At 29.6% G+C, this 22,665-nt stretch overlaps 1 protein-coding gene across 12 annotated transcripts in view; it reads left to right on the top strand.

The window, feature by feature from the left end:
* Nucleotides 1-22,665, top strand: part of LOC113558925 (collagen alpha chain CG42342) — a 101,172-nt gene that overhangs the window by 31,115 nt on the left and 47,392 nt on the right. For 9 of the 12 annotated variants that reach the window (XM_026964517.2, XM_026964512.2, XM_026964510.2 and 6 more), the window contains exons 2-4: nucleotides 19,002-19,063; nucleotides 21,070-21,105; nucleotides 21,978-22,013. In XM_026964517.2, the coding sequence (XP_026820318.1) occupies nucleotides 19,002-19,063; nucleotides 21,070-21,105; nucleotides 21,978-22,013 (134 nt within the window). The remainder of the gene's footprint in view (nucleotides 1-19,001; nucleotides 19,064-21,069; nucleotides 21,106-21,977; nucleotides 22,014-22,665) is intronic. The other 3 variants (XM_026964518.2, XM_026964516.2, XM_026964509.2) reach the window with 1 other exon arrangement.

Below are 22,665 nucleotides of genomic sequence, written 5' to 3'. Positions count from 1 at the left end.
TAAATATGTATAAATAAAACAAACAATATTATTGTCGTTGATCGTGAAATTTATCTATCTCAAATAATTATAGCATCTGAATGTCGTTGCAATTAAAGTGATATAATTCGTACAGCATATGTGTTTCCTCATTTTTTTTATTGGGCAATTATGAAAATTGACTTCTTTTCCCAATTTATTGTGACTATGAAAATTTTTTGAGTTTTTTGATATTTTGGTATTATAGAAAACATAATTTTCAATAAGATTTTGACGGTGATTTTTATGATCATCTTGAATAGGTACACTATACATATAATTATAAATTTAAATTATTGTATAATAATATGAGTGTTGTAGGCCATATGTGTTTAGTAAATCATTAAGTGATGATCATAAAACATTTCTATATAAGTAGTTGTTATAAAATATAATTCGTCAATTAGATGCTTATTCATGAAAACTATTTACTCATTATTCATTATGAATACATCAAAATATACTGAAAAGTATTCTGTTTCTGATCGTGTAATAAAAATAAAATCAACCTATTTTGTCAATAAACAAATTTAAAAACTAATGCAATGAAAATAAGTAATAAAAATTATATTTGTTTGTAAAAATGCAGTTTTGTATACATATTTCAAACTACATAACAATATTTAAAATGCAAACATAAAAATTAATTTTTAATGAATATCTTTTGCGAGTAGACCTATTGGACCCCGTAAATAATATATATTGTATTTGTGGATAACGTCTAAATTCTAATTGTCCAGTATAAACGGCCGACGGCTTGTCGTGAACCTCTCCACAACTTTACTTATGTAGGTACATTATTTTAATATATTATTATATTACGTCCCTTTAAAAGCGGTCGGTGGACCACAAAACGTTTATTTCCATCGTCCGATTATAAATATTTACCGATGGTGGGTTTGTGATTACGGGCGGAACCCTCACGTTGTCCACAGACCTGACCATAATATACATATATACATCTAAATTTGATTTTTTTTTCTTTTCCCATAATCCCTAAGGTTATGACGCGGCACACAACAAAGGTATTCCGTTACAGTATAGCAGTGTAAGTAGCATATAATATATCGTACCTAGTAATAGTTGTGGTGGTAGAGTATCTTCATATATATATATTATAGTTGTGAGATACCGAGTTTAGGATTATATATACTCTGCTCCGCAGTCGTGGCCGCCGCGCTGCCGTCGCCTTGTATTTTCTTAGTCACGCTCGTAGTCCGAGAGACTTTCGAGGACGAACCCCATTGTGCTCTACACGGCAGTATATATACATGAATATATACTCGTAATATGTTATAATATACTGTCCAATTATTTACCCTTTGTCTACCCGAGCGCGAAGAATCCGCCATGTGGTATTTAAATTGTGTATCTTCATCGCCGGCCGGCCGTTGTACGCGCGTATATTTTATGCCCGGACAATAGTAATTAATTAACGAGCAAATAAAACGTTGATTATTGAAACGTACACTGTGTGTTGTATGTACTTACCTATTATTTAGTAGCTCCACAAATAATTTGACTATCTTGATATATTATTGTTGGCACGTGCGTATCATGATATTTGATGAAAAATGTGCGTGTCAGTATTTTTATTAGTTTTGTTATATCAATGGTATACACGACAGTGCAACACTAATATGTCAACTATAATATAAATTATAATATACATACATATATTATACATATATAAATATAATACGAGTTGTGCTAAAACTCATAGTATACTATTATATAGTAATACTGTTGAAAAAGAAATGATAATGATTCATAGCACCCGCCTGATACTAGTCATTTATTGTTATTTAGATTATTTTTGTATTGATTACGTCAGAATACCACTATCGTTGTACATAACATTCCTTGCTGAATAATATTTTTAGTTAGTACTCAAGTTATATTTTAAAAGTAAACATTTTTTTTTTTCATACCATTATTCGTAGGTATTTGGAATTATATAGTTCTTATTAAAAATATTATTGATATTTTATTAATATTTAATTTTTTTCAATACAGTATCTTTTTTTTAATGATTTTGAAACTTTAGGTAATAGGATTGTAGTGATATATTTAACATTATAATATAATATGTATTCAGTATACATTTTAACCCAAACGTTTATAGAGAGAATAATCGATAATTTATCAATATATTCGGAATCGTGATTTATTTGATTACATCATACCAGACTAGAGTTAATGCTTTTAGAACAACAAAAAAAAAAAACCTGTCACAAGGTGTACTGTAGTAGTATTACGTCAATCGTAATAAATGTACGGGACGTCGTTAGTATCACCAGAAACATAGTTGTGTTGATGTTTTGATATTCTATGACTAGTTTCTCGATAAGAGGCTCAGTTTTAATCTACGTTGCACCTTGCACGCCGTTCGCATATGGAATTGATTTTTCACGAATTTTTAAAAATAAGAATACATTTAATTCCATTGACGTACAATGTACATATTATCGTACATACCAATCATTTTATTTTTCCTTCACGTCGATTTTAATATATAAAAAAATATTTCACTAATGGTCAGGTAATAGGGAATTTAAATGACAACCATAGGTATTTACTATCATCACGGATTACTTCGGCCAATGAAAAGCTAATAATTTTTTTATTTATTTTTTTTTTTATCTCGGTTTTCTGAGTAATAACTGGATTATTTGACTTCTGGGCAAAGCTTATGGTGTAATTTATTCAATAATAATAATGATGATGGTGATAATAATAAAAAGTATATAGGGAAAGTATATATTATTATGTGACCCTCTTATTTTACTTTTCCATTCGGAGGAAGATGTGGCCGACTTGGCGTATTAATGTATTACGATGAATTCATAACGTCGCATTATATAGGAAGGAGTGTATGATAATAACAATGGACTCTAAGCGTTTATAATTTTTTATTTTATTATTATTGTTATTATAATCCTGTTAAAATGTAAAATATGTTAAAATGAAGGCGTTGAAAAATAAAGTAACACACCAAGAATAAGCTTTATTTTTTTTTTGTTGTCGTTTATATAGTCGTTCGAAAGAATATTCAAATTATCTGTTGATGGTTATATAAAATATTGTATAAAAAGTCTTTAAAAAAAGATCAGGATAATGCGAATTTGAATAGGGTGTTTAAAAAATAAGTAACAAAAATATGTTAGCGGCGCTGGGGAACAAATTTTCTCATACGTCCGACAATATTATAATGTATTCAGTATTCAACTCTCCGAGTGCTTATCGAAATAATTTTTTTTTTTTTTAATAAAGTTTGTGTTTTTTTGGTTGTTGTTTTCAAAAAGGCAACAAAGAGTGATCTAGCCCATTAAACAATGTTTCTTAAAAGATATACTCTCCTTATACTTAAAAGGTATATAAGAAGTTTCTTCACTGTAGTGCTTTTATTGTTGTCGGCTTTGTGGAAGTTTATGGCTTCAGAGGATTTAATTTGAATTTCCCCGCTGAAAGTTCTAAGCCACATTGCGTTATTAACGCTTTGATTTATTGTCGAGTTCAGTTTCAACATAATTAATGTGTTTTTGAAATCTTTAGGACAAGACTTTATAATCACAATTTTATTTTTAGAAACTGAAAGAAAATTGAGATATTCGCGTACAATATACAATGGAACGTATTGACAACTTGTATGTGTGGGGGGATAAAAGTACATTCTTTCTTTTAGAAAGATATTTTATTTTTTTTTAATTTTTCCAAGCGTGGCTTTTTCATATGGCACGTGGCTTCAATAGTCACACATAAAAAAAAAATGGTTTTTGTGATAAATTTTGTAGCGACGTAAAAATATAAGGTAAACAAAAGGAATTTGAACTTTTACTACAACAATGGATTTTTCTATGAACTTTTGTTCTAATTTTGGCATAAAAATAACATTGGATAAAAGTAAATAATACTTTATGTACAAATAATATCAAAATTTAATCAAATACATATCGTAGTATTGTGTATTAAATACGTATTATAGGTATGTTGGTTATTTGATTAATTTATTAACTTTGGTCTGTTTCATTTAAAACTAAATGATATGAACCTAATAATATAAAAAAATACGTATAATACATTTGTTAACTTATAAAATATAGCATTAGCTGAACCTTATCATCTGTAGTTATAGTTTTAGAATTAAATTAGTGCAGTATAAAAATGTATTACTTCATGAGTAAACAAACGTTATGTACTTACTATCTACTGTACATTATTTCAGTTTAAGATTGAATATCAACAAATTTCTAAATGTTACTCTATAACTGATAAAATTCAATATTATATTAAATTTGTTGTCATTGTTTAAATTCGGAGAACACTTTTAACGACTTTGTATACTTAAGTACACATAATGATTATTTCATTTTAAATAAAAAAATGAATCAAGTAATACCTAAAGTTAATTATTAAAAACAGAACAAATAAATATTGAAGTTATTAAATAAAATCTAATCTTTGGAAGTTTATTTTTGTAAATCTATTAATAATATCACTGGTATAGCCATTTTATTATTAATATGAAATAGGACTAATATAAATAATCGTTGATGACCCATTCTCTAGTGTAATTCTCTTTTTAATCTTATAATACAATTACCTATAAGCATAAATGACTAAAACATAATTTCGGTTAATTTTATAAAAACTATTGTAAATTATTTGTAATTTAATACAATAATCATACCAGAATAAAAAATTACATATTCAAATTATAACATCAAAATGCTCAGAAGCAATTATTATTTAACTATTTTCAAAAATATATAGGTACTAAGGTTTTTATAAGTTATAATCTATAATAAATGATGAAAATGCAAGAAATGTATTATGTCTAATACTAGAATAAATTAAAATAATTATAAAAACAATTTTTTTTTTCAATCTACCGCGTATAATTTATAGTCAAAACTGTATTATATGGGCCACAATGTAGAGAGGGAGAATTAATGCTCCATCACTTGCTAGTTCTTAAAAAGTTATTTTGGTTATCTATAATGGTTATCTGATAATTTTAAAAGTATATATTTACACGTTAATTCATTTTTCTGATTTTGCAACAATTTTTGTGGTTTTTGAGTCCGAGATTGAAACAAAAGTCATTAACAAGTTGTTTATGTACTTCAAAATATGTCTTTCTCTATACATTGTTTGTAATAATAGACACGCCAGATGGCAATTTAGAAAATATTTTATTAATTTAGGTCGGGCTTAGTCTATTTTATACACACGCGTAATTATCAATTAACTATAGTTACCAATTAAAAATATAATTTTTGTGAATAATTGAAATCACTGCAGTGATAAATTTGGTTCCTACCTACTGCGTGTATGAAATAAACTACTTTATTACGAATATTGAACACGTGTCAATTGTATTTTTTGTCATCCGAACATTATTAAGCCGTCATATACATACCTAGAACGTAATATTGTTGTATTATATTCAGTATATGGAGGAGATATTTTTTTCCACGATGAACATTCGTAAATCCGGTCTGTAATTGGTTATTATTACTTAACACGGCGGCCGAGGGGTCTCACCGTCCACTCGTCGTCAATCAATTGATGTTGTCTCCTTTATTTCAATTTATTTTTGCAAAACGGATTTTTCCCTCGATTACGAACAGGAAGTGAATACAATTTCGTTTTGAAAGACGCCCTCATCCGCTCTTACAGGAAATCGTGGAAGTGGCGTAGACATTATAAAATTTACATATATAACATAAGTAAGAAAAAAATGTATATTATAAGTGTATTTTTATTTAAAATTATATAAATATAATTATTTTTCTGGACGTCGATTATCAAATTATTGGTTTGGCACCGAAATCCTAAAATTACGATTTTTGATGAATTCTGTATTAATGCCACTGCTGCGGTGATAGGATTTTATTTAAATTAGCTTATTGTTATTGTATTGTATGATTTATTCAATATTTAATTAGAAATCCAACCCCTAAACGAGCATTGGGTATACATATTATAAATATAAGTATATTACGAAACGGTAACCGATATCATACGCGGGTTAAAGAGCTTGTTAGTCATTCGATATACTATACCTAAGACGCTCGAGTGACAAATTGTATCTACAGTTATATATTATATTAATCATATTGCTGAAATGAATAATTGATGGGAATAGCCCGTTAAGTGGTTTCTCGTTTCATACCATTTCTTGTACTTAAATGAAGGAGGAGAAATGCAAAGACGAGTAAGACTACATACGCTTATACTTGTAATATATATTGATATTACATTTTAAAATTATAAATAAACCTATACAAGATGACGATTATTTTAGCAGGAATCGGGTAATCTATGTAGTAATGGAAAAAAATAAAATATATGTTTGGGTGACCGGCCGGCTAATGTTCAAACGAAACAACTAAAACGATTTTGACTGGAATCTAGTAGGCAGGTAAAAACATTTTCACGGAGTGATGTATGCTACTTTTTATTCAAAAATGTTACCCCTACAGGATAGTGTACACATATATTTTGTCCTTAAATTATGAAAATTTCATTTTTTTTTTATTATTTTTGATTGTCACTGGTGACATATAACAACAAAAAGGAGATAGTTATAATCATTTTTAATTTGGATGTCACCGGCAAGACAATTTCCTTATAAAAATATCTTTCTATTAATTTATTATTCTTTTTTCCCTGGTTGAAGTCAGATAATACAGATAGTATTTTAGTTAAATTTTTAGGAGAAATATTTATGCTTATTTACATTATTTTTACATTTTTCTATGATTATCAGATTTTATTTTTAGTTTTAAAAATTCTTTATATTTACCAAAATATTACTCGGTTATTTATAATCAAAAAATAATCTTGTATAGATATTTTATTGCGTAATATTCGTATTACCAACTAAACCCTATTAGGATGATGTTGCTGTATTTAATACTTATATATACATTAATAATTATAGCTTAAGATAAATCTCATTCAAGTTTTTAGTTGGTATAATTACATGTAGATATAATAATGTCTTTATCGACGCATATTTCTCTGTAGCTACCGAACATTATTATTTCCGTCTACGTTTTTACCTCCCGACCAATTAGGTTGCTGAAGTACTAAATAATAATTACAGAAAGAGTTATTTCAGGATGTCTGTCATTATTATTATTATTGCTATATTTAATATTGTCATTATCGTCTGTATCGTCATCTTAATTCAAACGTAATTATTTTGTTAGTATGTACCTACATTAATTGTATTATGAATAATTGAATTTGAGACTACTGTGCACCGGAGAGATGTGGTTCATGGGCTCTAGAATTTAAGAAACAGATTTCAAACTATATGCCGTACTTAATATTATTATATAAACATAATTCCATTTTATTTTTCTGTGATTACTTTATTTTATTATTATTTATTTTTTTTTTTTTGTAGTACTACGTAATATATTCAGCCGTATTACAGTCGAAATAAATAAAAAATAATATAGAAAGATTAATGGATTAACCCCTCTTCCAAGCTTCATTGTATTAGTGTCTATGAAACTACGCATACAAATAATTTAAGCCTACAAATACTCCTACATATCCGTTTATTATAAAATCAACGATACGTATAATATATATAAGTATAATAGTACATCAGTACATGTAAATTTTCTCAAATAAACATCAATCCGAATTTTCATCCTACGTATACGCCGTCGTACATTCAAATAATATAACTTACGAACAAAGATAGTGATAGGTATTTGTGCTTCTATACATCATGGCCATTATCCATAGGATTCGCGTCAAACATAGGTTTTTGTTTCAAGCTTTCGTTAACGAGATTTTCCTCTTTCCCCACTCGCACAACAATATATAGTAACCACTCATTCAAAATATATCCTCGGGAAATCGGATGTTGGTGCATTTATTTAGAAATATTTATATCACGTATATTATATATGTATATATCGGGTTTCATTACGATATAATAATATAATTATATTCATTATTGTAATATAAAAATAAACTAACGATTAACACATCCTACGCTGTTTTCGTCTCCATACTCATGGTACTCTATTACGCCATGTTTCTCAAACTTATTACACTTTCATAGTCTTATATAAACATATAATATTACCTCTTATATATATATCGCATGTACAGTGTTCATCACAGTAGTACAGTACACTATATTCGAATATTTTTTTTTTTGTTATAGTTATTATTTTTTTGACCATTTGACACGTCCGCACTTAATATGTACCAATAACTTATAATATGCCGATATTTCCGTTGCTGCAATGCAATTAATTATTTTCTACACTGTTAATTACAACTTTTAATCTGACTACAGTTTATACCTACAAGGATTTGTTCAAATGCAACGTGGCAATGCGTTTTATAGACCGTTTTCGGATGCTATGATCTGTACCTGACCTGAGATATGTACTACGGAGTTTGCGGAGAAATTCTAAGCTTTCACTGTTAATACTGCAAACGATTAATCGCGTCTATCATAGGTTAGTTAAGGTTAGGCAAGTCTACAAAACCATAGTGCTTATCACATCTACAGTGTAATGTATCCGGACGGACCGGCTAAGGACTTGACGATATTTGTAGGTGATAAAAAAAAAATCGTTGTAAGTTATACAGTTATACGTATTGTCAATAATTGTTTACTTAGTTTTGAGAGTGAAACACAAGGTAGAATGAAGAAATCAGGTAAATCTATTAGAACATTCAATTCAATAGATTGAATATTTTGTACGCCATAGTAGTATTCATTTTCTGATTTTAAACCTCTTCGTTTTTACTATCCAGAATTGGTAAATATATAATTCTCGTCGAAAAAATATATTATTACATTAATGATTGTATACATTTCGTTTTTAAATTACAAGCAATTAGTATGTTATAAAATTAAACTTGGGCGAATTGGTTTGATTTCTTATATTATTATAGATAAATCATCGTTCTCGCGGTATATCTACGTAAATTTATCATTTTTAAACTATATAGCCAGTTTAAATACTTATATTACATGTGATTGTATATTTTATCAATAAAAGACAAACATAAATTATTATTATTGTTATTTTCTACTGGAATGGTAATCTCGTGGTTACGAGAATAAATTATGGCTTGTACTTAACCTTTCGATCCCTCGACGTTCTGTTAGGTAGGTGTTGAGTATATTTGGTGTGTATTTGCTGAGGTTACTAAACGACGACCTCTTGGAAAATCGCCAACTGATATAACAATAACGTTTAATACGTATTATTTAAATATGTTTTATTGTTTGTACACAAATGCGTTTTGATTTCTTTAAAAAAACTTGTCTTTTTGTCTATGTATAAACATAATATACAGCCAGTGTATTTGTACTTAAATATCGTGTATGTATGTATGTTATTACAACGTTCTAAAAAAAAATAAAAACGCGCTCAGTCATCTTATACCTATTTTATTTTATTGTATGTATTCAGACTTGGTGGTGGGAACTCATCGGTCACTGAACACTGAGACGATGAATAATGATGAATTTAATAATAATATATAGGTAGTTTTACACTCGTACCTCGATCAATTTCAATACTTCATACCACTGCATACAAATATTTAGTGTGACCTTTTGCCAATCAATGGTACGTTGCTGCTGATCAAAAACATATATATATATATACTAATACATATTATTTACCAAAAATTTACACGGGAATATATACTGCAGTAGGTATTAGAATAAGTATTATAAATCTTAGTTCTAAATTTTTAGTGCAAGATTTTTCAATGTATAATAATTGATTTTTAAATATTTGTAAGCATAAATTGTAATTTGTATGCTTAAATGTCTTAAATTATCTAAAAACATTTAAATGTAAATCGCAACTAACTTCTTTGAAATTTGGCTAATCTGTTATTTTAGAGTTTTTTTACTATGCTAAAATCTTATGTGCAACTTAAATTGGGTATTAAACGCATACATTCAAAGTTGTAACTATGTAAATCACACTTATTTGAATTACCATTCAAACATATGTTAGCCTTGTTTAATTGATATTTTCAAATTTAGACTTTGTTAAAATATGCTGTGTACAAGTTAAAAAATATTATACGAACAAATATTTAAAAATTGTGCGTACGGTATTTTGATAAATTTTACCAGCCTGAATTTAAAAACGTTGACCGTGATTTATTTTCAGATAATTTGAAGTGCTTTAACTTATAAATTACCAATTTATATTTGTAAATGCTTACAAATAATCTACTGAGTATTGAAAAATCTTGAATTAAACATGGGCAGCTATAACTTTGTGGATCTTTTGCAAAGACTACATGGTAACATAATACATTCAATGACTCAATGATTTAACTATTAAGGAAAATTTTCTATGGAAGCTATTATATAGATATTTATCACAAGAAGCTAAATAAAAGCATTTTTATTACTTAAATTATAGTAATTATAATAATATGTCTAATTTTCTCAACAAATTAATTTCCTCTTTATTTTCATAACATTTTTTGGAGTAAAATATTATGTACAATTTAATAATACTATATTATTTAATATCTCTACAATAAAAAAAAATTATCTAATGTTTTATTTTTATTATTACGATTACAGATAAAATATCTAAGGGGTTAGTAAATAGAGTAACAAAAGGCGACAGTTCGCTAGTATCTATAGTATAATTTAATAATAAATTTAACAATAAAGCGAAATAATTTAGTGAAATTAAACACATATGCATAATTTACACCACCGTTGCCTTTGCATATTTATTAGCAAACTGAAAACAAGTTGACCTAGTCGTTACACCATCAAATATAGAAAATTCTACACATATTTTATAAAAGGCGCCTACTACAAATTCAACGTGAATTCGCTTATAACTGTATATATTATGGACTTGGACTATAAGTATTGCATTCCTATATTTACGCCTTGCGTCTATATATTATGACCATAGCGTGACGCTTGCAGACGGCGTCACGAGGACGACGAGTAACCCTACCGATCATATCATACATCGTAGACGCCAATATAGGTGTAGGTATAGATTTTTATATTATATACCTTTATAACGATGACTCACGACGGCAATATTTAATATGTTGAATGGTACGAAAAAATGATGTTATTATAATATATAGTTATATAAAATTATAATTTTGTCGAGGATTCTAATTATCGGTGACTATACGAGACTAGTTGATATAGTATAATATTTATAACATAATTATTTATTACTTTATGATTATTATCATTAAGTTGTTGAATCGCCAACGTTTTTAGATCGATAATTTCGTTTGTTATATATATATCATTTGTATTAGTATATTACATCGATATACAAATAATATACTAAAAGGATATACGTAATACCAGATGGCTGATTGGAATTTCTATATTTCGACGGTTTCTATATAGGATTAATCGTACGTTTAATACAGAAGTGTTCTTGTGTACAATAATTATTATAAATTAAAATGTAAGTCAATAGTAGTGGTGCAGTATAGGCTGGCCAGTGGCAACATATACTACACAATATTATAATATGCCCAAGCCGTTTCTGAATAATTATGTTTGTTTTCATCGATTTCAATGAATGATGTTATTATATTATTATATTATTACACTACTATCTTTATAACGACCTTTACACGGGAACATGGGTCTTAATATTTGCCAACTATGACTATCTATCATATGAAATAACGAGACGTATGTTGTATTGTGTTGGTGTTTTGATTTAATCATTGCTCAACAAGGAGACTCGCGCAGTCGTGCAGTATATTAATTTTAAGCTATAAGAGTATTTGCTATTATTATATTTTACAATCAAGAAATATGCATTTAAAAACCAAAATACGTAACAAAATAGTGTATATAATATAGCGCGCACAAACGCATCCGGATACAATAAAATAATATATATATATATTTATTATATACATGTATTTCTTTATGTATATAATTATACCCACGTTATAATATAATGATCGGCCCCGTGGTTAACAGTCGTCGGGTTTTTCAGCTAACGAACCGTATCTGTGGCAATTATAATCCAGCCGTGGGTGTGAAAGAGTGACAGAGATAGAGAGCGATATACGTGACCATTGCAAAGGTCTGACCCTGCATCGGTGTGAGAGTGGGTCTATGGATCGTCGGCGACGCGAAAGAGAATATCATATATATATATATATAAGTGTGTGTGTGTGTGTGTGTGTGTGTGTGTGTGTGTGTGTGTGTGTGTGTATGTATGTATGTATGTATGTATGTATCTATACCGGCAACCAGGAAAATCTCGCTAATGAACGTCTGGTGTAAATTAGAGGAACGCGATCTGGAAAGTAGTGCTGTACGCGTGTGTATAAACTTCTCGGGAAGACTTAAATATAATTCGCACAGATAGAGAGACCGTGAGAGGGAAGAAGATGTAGGGGGACAAGGATAAAGATATGGAAAAGGAAACACGTCATCACTGCTGTAGCGCTAGCGTGAAGTTTCCAGGGTTTTATACACGCATTATATATATATGTGTGTGTGTGTGTGTATTTGCGAGCAAACGCTCGAATATACGTGTTTCGAGGTTTTCAAAAGTGTTTCGAGGTTCGTCACGTTTTGTCAAAAACGAGTTTCCCGCTGGCTATATACGTAATAATATTCAGTATAGGAAACGATGACGACGATGACATGTCGCGGGGGTGAGGTTAAACGTTTTTTGCCTGAGCATATTTCGGGACTTTCGTCCACATATACGCACATATATGTGTGTACATATATACCGTTTATCGAATCATCCATGAAAACCGGAGGGGGTATTTCTATACGTGGGGCTCTGTCGATAGGACAGACGGGAAATTTAATCCGATTTATTGCCGGACAAACTATATAGTACATATTTATATATTAAACGACGAATGGAGGGGTTGTACAATAACAGAAGTCAGCGAAATAGAAAATAACGCCCAAACTGACTTTAATAATAAAATAACAAAAAAAAGAAAAACAACAAGAGAGAAAAGAAACACTGTGGATTTTTTCGCCAATGCGCGAGAGTCGGAAAGGAAACATCCTACGAATATAGGACGAGCTTATCACGCGGAAAGGAGTTTTAGTTTTTATGTTTTTCCGGGGAGGAATGCCGTTGATCCAGACATCTGACGGGCCGTGAGCTCTGCTGTAAGCAATTGATCGGCGGGTATTTCAATCGAGAACGGATAGAATGTATATAGTTAGGATGATAGCTGTTCGAGCAGAGAGACGACGACCCAGCCAGATATATTTTATATAATACATTGCAGTCTTATGGGCGTACGCTTATAATACGTTTACAGTAGTCTACGCGGTGTCGTCGTGAAGCGCGGGTATGCGTCCCGTGTTTTATTTTATTCTTCTCACCGTGTCGGCTCGTATATACATATTATATAATATACGTATATTGCTCTCCGTTGGAAATTGATGACGAAACACCAAGCGACGACGCGAGTGTAATAATACGAGTCGTGTACACCACGCGTTTGGAAATAGCTTTTTTCCCCTATTTTCCTCCCCTCGATGTATCGCACACGCGCATACATACACACATTTAATGACATAATACGGCGTGAGTAGTATACATACTTGTAGAATGTAGATGATGTTCACCGTGTGGCGTGCATACGCAGTGCAGGTTACTGCAGCGTTGCAATGGTTTTCTAATAACAAATGGACCCAGAGTTTTTCCATTTTCTCATTTGAACAACACAAGAAAAGGGAGATCACTACGTCGTCGTGCGTATATTAAATCGTATGCACTATAAGTATCGTAGTTGTATAATGTAAAAAATCGTGAAATGACGAACAACTAATCGTAGGTTATCGTGGTTATTTTAATATGCTCGTATTATTATTATTATTAGATATTATTATTGTGTCGAAAATATGTGATCTAAATATTTCGTATCGTGTTCGGTTAGGTTGCACCTTACATGCATTATTTAATGTCAGCTTTAATAGATACTGACGTGAATCGACATTATTGATGTATTTACTGTCGTCATAATTTATGTGTTTTGCAATGTTATTTTAATTATATGCGTGTATCATTTTTTACCTAGGGCGAATGCCATTTGCTAAACGGCCTACGGGATGACATGATTAATATTATCATAATATTAAAGTGTGAATTCGTTTTTTTCAGTTATTACCTAATCAATTTTAATAATGGGTATAATTACTAGTTTATTAATAGATTTTCCTACAATTCAAACATAATATTATATTTTATCTCGTCACATTTGTAATAATTAATTTAGCTCAAAATATCGTGAAATGTATTTCATAACAGTGAATGTATTTTGTTTAACTTCTATTTTTGGCATTTTTAACACCAATAATTAGATTGTAAATCTATTGAAAATTTCCTCCATTCCAAATCAAAATTCAATGTACGATGCTTGTGTGTTAGAAAATCATTTTATAAATTGGTAATGTTATATTTTATGTTGGAAGCTGATTAATAGCAGTCTTTGTTAAAACAACTTATGGAATATAATATTATATGACCAAAGTAAAAAAATTGGGAATCTTATAAAATGTCTAGGCTATGTATACTAACTGTATAAAATAACTAACGGAAACAAATTATACACATTTTAAAAAAATAATCACATATGCTTCTAGTAATGTAAAGTATAAAGTAAAATTTCGAGTTTTATTTAAAGATACCTACAGTTGACTAAAGAAAAAAGTTTTTTATAAGTAATACATTAATGTCTAGTTAAAAGTTTTTTAAAGTAATGATTTTATATTTTATTAAAGATAATCTAATTTGATGTATTATGTATTTTATTACTCTGGAATCAGTTTTTCTATAAGAACTTGTTTTGAAATTAGGTTTAAACTAATAATTCTCCTATATGATATGTCATTTATGTTTAAAATTTAGTGTTATTTATCTGGTAATCCTATGGGATATATTTCCAATTTTTACACCAGATCCAAGACTATTGTTTACAAGTTGTTCCACTCATAGGTATATAGTGTAAATGGGTCTTTAAGTCGAATAAATTGGATTTAATTTGGTTTGTTTGGGGTCTTAATATTTTTTAATTCATTCGTGAATCTAAATTTTGGTGATTATCTTTGAATTTTGAATAATTAATTGATGAAATTCAATTATTATTATAATACACAACAATTTGTATAGGTAAACATATCACTATTACTTATTGAAATACAAGTTGCTGTCATATAATTTCTTTATTTTTTAAATTTAATTTATATCGCTTATTTTTAAATATTAGAAATAACAAGAGATAAATTAAAAATGAAACTTCAATAAAATTGTAGTTAATATCGTTTTTTTTTTATTTTTGCACAACTCAACAACATTATTTATTTGTATAAATACTTATAATATTTGATTATTTCAGGTCGTATTACCTATGGGCCACGATAAATAGGCTATTATATAAATTGAACAATAAATATATAAAATGCTTAAATAATTATCTTAAATTAATCATTTATAGGCATATAGCACAAAAATGCCTGGGAAATTTATTCGTATAATATCCGAATTTTCAATATTTCTCGTAACATATTACATATAGTGTACACGAATAATTATGGAGCTGATGCGGTCACACGAATAAACGGGATGATTATAATGATGCACATAGAGACTTCAATACACCCACGATAATTTGAAAAATATGCTTATTTTACCATCACATGCTCCCCGCCCACCTGATTTTAATATTATATTTTACCTTCATACCGAGTCTGTGTTTTTTCTTCTATTTCAAAAATACTTTTTTTATATTTATTTTTACTGCCCGAACAATATAATATTATACAAGGGGAACGCGGACAAAACAGCATACATATATATATATATATATAAGAGCTATAAATTCAATGCAAAGACCCTTGTTTGTGTCTGTTTACTTTTAACGGCGACGCCGCGCGAGCTGCTCGTATTATACGAACAACTCAATTATATCGTATTTTGTACCTTTTTATTTTTTCTCTTCGGTGTGACAATTTGTATTATATACGTATTATTTTCTTACCCCTATCAGCAGCGTTTGCGTTGCAAGCGTAAAATAAACCGACTTTTACGTAAAGCTCAGGTAATGTCCCCTTTTTTAGTTTTTGTACAATATTATATATATACGTGGTAATACACGTATTGACCTTAGCGAGGCGTAAAAAGAAATCCTATTCCACATCGTTTCCACCCCTCTTATCGCAGACCGTGACTAATGTGAAACGATCGTGATGGACGTATGCTGCGCTCTCCCCATGAAGATTGTGGCAACGATAACAACAGTATATAGGTACACATTCTATTGAGATTAGTGGCGAGCATATGACTACGTGGTGGATAGCCTGGATCAGTCGTCAGCAAGGTCAAATTACCAACGACCGCCCCAAACCTTGTGTTTCTGTACGCTGCCGGATAAAAAAGATCCCTTAAACGAGAAAATGTCTGTAATTCTTATTTATTTATTTTATTTTTTTTTTTTATAAAAGATTACCTTTCAAGTCTCGTCTATCAACGAAATAACTGCGTTTGTAAGTAATTTCATTTATTGACCGAGAAACATTCTTTCGTATAAAAAAATGCTTTGTCTTAAAAACATTCTTATCTATATACGACATACGTATATATAGCATATACTATAAAGGATGTTCTGTGGTATTTTCCTATTTTTCTACGTCGTAGATACAACACTACGCGTGTTATCCACTCGGTATACAAAATATTGGAACTCGATGTATCAAATCTTATAGATAACAATACCATGTATATACTTATTATCATGTAAAAGTATATTAATTTTGCTATGGACGAGCTGAGAGAAGATGATGTCGTTATTATTTGCCTAAAATCGATGGAAAATCTGTACCCTCGAGCACTTTGGTTGTTCATTAAAATGTGCTTTCGATTATGCGCCAACAACATGATGCTATGTAGGGTGGTATTTCTAGCGAAGAGTTTAAATTGCTTTTGTATATATATATATATTCTACACCTCCCTTCAAACGAGTTAATCGCGTATCCCTACTCAGTACTCTCCAATCGTTTAACAGTCCCAATTTAAAAGCCCCCAGGGTAACGGTAGTATATATATACAATAAACATATACCCACTATGCATGGTGCCTCATCTATAATATAACCTTTACGCCGAATATGTGTGTGGAGAAAATGGTTTTAATGCCAAAAACACGTAAGATAAACTAAAATTGTATGGAAATGTGTTGCGGTCATAAACGGATATGCTTTTAGTAAAACACATGTTGACCATGTACATACCCAGCTATATTGAGTGCCTATATAATATATACATATCATAACGGTTTGACTACAACAAAATGCATTAGCGAGCTAGTAAGATGACTTGTCTTTGCATATATATATAACGCGCTCGGCGGTCAATTCACTGTATAATGACAGGTAAACATCTGGTACGTGATCGACTAGATCTATGACCATATCAAGGGTTAATAGTGTTAATACATACATATTTTCATGACGCAACGTATACACACATGAATTTATTATAATACGTTATATAGGCATATAAATTATACATAATAATATATTATATATAAATACTTAATAGTTGTGTTTTTTATGGAAAGGCTCTTTAGACTTTTGACCACCCGGTGCGAGCATACATCACAATATTATACAGACGTATAATACCTGTTCGATGTAATAATATAATATTTTTATGTCTACAACGTAGTACAGATATAACAGAGCTATCCGCGAGATATTGGAAATCTAAAAATTTCAACTTACGAGCATGGCGATCCAACTAGATAATTTAAAAAAATTACTAGTTCATATTCTTTTTTTTAAATTTTTATTACTTATAACAATAGTCTAAAAAATTCATATAGTAAATATTATGTACTATTAAATTAAATTAAATATATTTTAAATCTCAAAATATTCTTTAATCCTAGGATATTGCACCTGATTCTGATTCACGATAAAAAAGTTAGTCTATTTTAGTTGGTTATATAGTTCGAGTATAATGTAATAACGCATATTATGTTTTCCTGAGAAATGTGTTGCACGTAGTAGGTATGTGTATTTTTATTATATTGTTTTATATTATGCAGGAAAATCGTTTCAATCGATTTAAAAATACAATCGCCACAGGGCTAACGCACTCAAACGCGCAACAATATTGACGGTTTCCGGTCGGTGCACAGTAATCTATTTTATTTTTCATAAGCAGATGGTGTTTAGAACATTCCGAATGACAAATTATCCGACGAGATAAAGAAAAGAAGTAGGATATAGGCGTAAAAAAAAGAATTATAATTGGTTAAACTTTTTTTGCACCCTCGTCGTAGGAGATTCTTCTTCGCCAAAACGAATCGCATGTTCACGTGAATGTTTTATATATTTATAAGAGATAGAGCGAAGACGTAGTTTAATGGTCCTTTGTTCGTTTGGGGTGGGAAGGAGGAGGAGCAGGAAGAGACCGAGATGTGACTGTTAATGTCGGGCGTCATTGATCATTTGCGACCGACTCCTCCTATACATATACATATATCTATTCGGATTACCATATATTTCTCATTCATCACTGTAGTGCGACGGACGTCGACGACGGAGGACCACTAGCACGTCACCGCAGGCAAAATTTTTTTCCTGCTCTACCCTCCTCACATCATTACCCTGTCTAACTATAGTGTTCTGGCAATACGGAGGCTTCTATACCAGTGCTATGTAATATTATAGGTACATCATTCACGACTATTACTACGCATTATAATATTATTCGGTAGTATGCCGAATTACTGAAGTACTCGTGGTTATTGTAACGTGTTCACACAATATACATTTTGACATATAACAAATTATTTAATATAATATACATACTGTACGAATCGATCCATCGCAGTAGATTATAAATTATAATTAATAATATTATATGTAATATATATGTATATGATAAACTAATCGGTAATTAAATGTGTTTCAGGGCCTCCCGGCAAACGGGGCAAGCGAGGGAAAAAAGGCGACACCGGCGATCCAGGGCCAGCGGTGAGTGATAATTAAATACTTCAACCGAAACGACCCATACAACGAACATATTTCAATAAAATATCATATCAATATATCATATTATATTATTATTACATTGAAACTGAGAACCCAAACCGGGTTACGTTTCGAACGGAGGAAATTGATTATAACGGCCTCATGACCGCAACAGCGATTTCGGGTTGCAGTACATGACGTATAATATATTTAGTATTTAATATTATTTAGGGATCCTTGGTCCGGAACAGTCGGTGTGCGCGTTGTCGTAAAAATAGTGCGACACCACTGCCGCCACCATTGAGTGGCACCGTGCCATTGATGGGATTTTAAGCCGCCGAGTTTAATGGCTTAAACACATTTTAAACAATGCAGTAATGTTTAATTTTAATCACCCAGAGACCAAATTATTTCATGATTTTTTTTTTTTTTTGTTGTCTACAAAATTTTAAACCGCGATAGTTAATGTATTGAACATAATTATTGTAATTATCACGAGAGAAGAGGTTGTGTAAACATTATGTACCTGCATACAGCGTAATATCATATTATATGAGTCAGCACAAACCACTATACCTATACTTCATATTCACAATGCGTGTTATTGTAGTGTATATATATATTATATTGAAACGAGTACGTTTGATTGGCCTTATCGAGTAAAAAGCAGTTACTAAGGAAAATTACTATTTCGGTCCATTATAATGTATAAAATATAACACTCGACTGCTTTAGGCGGGTTTTTTCAACTTCTTCGATTAAATAAAGTCGATATTCTGTATAATTGTTCTACGTGTAGTTGTTGAGAATACGAAAGATCACATCAATTATTAAACAATGTGATTATTATATACATACTTACATTGTACGAGCGTTTTATAAAAGTTTTCCGTACAATACGGTGATTCTTAAAAAGAATAAGCAATTTCAAATGTTATTTCGCATAATTTTTTTAAATGTTAAGTATAAATGCCAAGAAAAATAATATACCAATTACTGTCACATTTTTTTTCTTATCGAGTCATTGTATTCAACGGCATTGCGTATAATTCATACAATGTATCTACTATTCTCACTAACGATTAAAATAACAACTGTGATTTTATCACTAAATAAAAAACTGTATTAATATTTTTAATAACGAGTACATTTTAAATTTAAAAAAATATAATTGAGAAGGTTTTTGGAATTCCTTTATTATATATATAATTTTTATTGGTCATCGTGAATATACTTGTCGACATAAACGTCAAGCTAAATCAGCATTAATAGTTGTATAATATAGTGATATTATTTTCAAATCGTGTCCTGTTCTGACACCAGCTTCAAAAATTATTCTTGAAACATGTAAATTAATTTAATTTTCTCTAACTATAAACTCTGGTAAACAAACTATTTATAATTACATTATAATTTATGATAATATGATATTGTTAACAAGTGTTTGTGACACCGAGCTTGAATGCTTGATAGTGACGAAAATTAGACTACGCTGTTTGCTTGCAATGTCTTATTTCGATGAATAATGCGTAAAAATAAACCATTGTTAAAATATACACGTTGAGTTTTAAACATCTACTAAATAGCTTTTTTTTATTTCTTACTTACATAATTTCTATAGTTATTGTATTTTCGTGACCTTGAGCCCGGTAATAAGACATATTAAGATCAAGTAGAAAATATTCACTATAGCTATTAGTTATCGGTTAGTAACGAAGATGTAGAAAGAAAAAGAATTATCAGAATCTTACTGACAAGTGCATAGGTAACTAATTATTATTGTTATATAAATAGGTATATATCAAGGGTTTCTATAATAATAATAACAATGATATTTAATTAAGATTAAAAAAAATTTCCTGTACACCGAAATTGATGTCTGCTGTTAAAACAATTTCCACTGTTGTAATAATAAAATAATTTTTATTATTATCGTTGTTGTCGTTGGTGTTGTTGTTTACAACTTATTTTACTATGTAAAAAGCAACATCGAAATATATGTTTTACAGGGCCCGGCAGGTCCGCCTGGGAAAAATGGTTTTCCGGTATTTATTCACATCAAATTATTATAATCCAAATATTTTTATATATTATTATTATTAATTTTATTTTATCATAATATAATATTATACATTATATTGCATATATTATTATACACTTATTAATATTATTTGTTTTGGCACTCATAATTTACAATCACGCTCGAACAACAATCATGCTTGTCAACATGACTATTTTTTTCTTTCATTTTTTTTTGGCCCAAAAATCACAAAAACATAAACATATATACACACTCAGCACCGCACGCACGCATCGACCCCCAACAGAACCACACACGTAAACAGCTTTTAGCTTTTATTTTATTTTTCATATTTTGACATGATTTTTTGGCAATGTCTATTTTTTCTTAGATATTCCATTTATTCTTTTCGACTCCTGCACTTGGCACACCCGATCGCCATTATACACCAATTTTGACGTACTATATGTATTATAATAATATAATGCCATAAATATAATTCTTATACGTCATCACATAATTGAAAATATTATGTATAGAGCGGAGCCCTGTATGAATTTCCGTTTATCGATATGAGATATTTATAATATTATGTAATAACATAATATTACAATAATATACGAAAAGCAGGATTCGCGATGGCCTTTTCTATAACATTATTATTATGTTTTTATTTGTCAAGTATAGTCACGTTTGATGTCTATAGTGGGGCGTGAAAAACTATTTAAAATTCCAATTTATCCACCCCGTGCCACTATAATAATATACGAGTATTATACCAATTTAATCATCGACAGATTGATTTTGTAATAATAATAAATGGTAGGTATATTACTAGGTTTTTTAATTTTTTTTTTTTTTTTTTTTTGTTATGTATTATGATTTTTCGTATTATAGGGCCCGAAAGGAATGAGAGGGACCAGAGGCTCGATGGTAAGAAAACCGCCCCCAAACGAGAGTTTATCCTATTAATGATTTTGCGCTATATGTCTAACAATATTAATATTGTAATACGCTCTGCTAACAAATTAATTATATTCAATTAATAAACTTACATCTTAAATTGGTGTCGGTCAACTGTTCTAACAAATATATCAACAGTTTATACAATTGTTAATCGACACACATCAGCTTTTAAATGGGTTTGATTTAGAATATCTTAATTAAATTTAAGAAAAGTGAATATTTTAATTTTTAATACAATTTCAAAGTACTTATTATAAATGATCCATTATTCCTAATTGTTGATTATTGCGTAATTATATAAAATTGATTACTTACAAAGCTGGGAATAAGATCCAAGAGACTAAGATAAAAAACAAAATATTTACCATATTCAAGTATAATTTTGATTTTGTTATACATTTTTTATCGCTTATGCGAAAAAAGTTTCAAATGTTTTAATTTTTACCGTAAGTTTTAATTTTTCAATTACAAAGTATGTGGTTTCGTACTGATAGAGGTATGTGTGGGTCATGAAGAAAATTACAGAAATATGTTTCCAATCTCTAACCGCGGCCGCGACAGCGGTAGAAAATAATACACTACGAAATATTTCGAAAAGAAGACTTTCCGGTTTCGATTA

The sequence above is a fragment of the Rhopalosiphum maidis genome, chromosome 1, assembly GCF_003676215.2.
Source record: "Rhopalosiphum maidis isolate BTI-1 chromosome 1, ASM367621v3, whole genome shotgun sequence".
Classification (NCBI taxonomy): domain Eukaryota; kingdom Metazoa; phylum Arthropoda; class Insecta; order Hemiptera; family Aphididae; genus Rhopalosiphum; species Rhopalosiphum maidis.
Note: the sequence above shows the minus strand (reverse complement) of the source record. Positions and strands in the feature narration are given on the sequence as shown.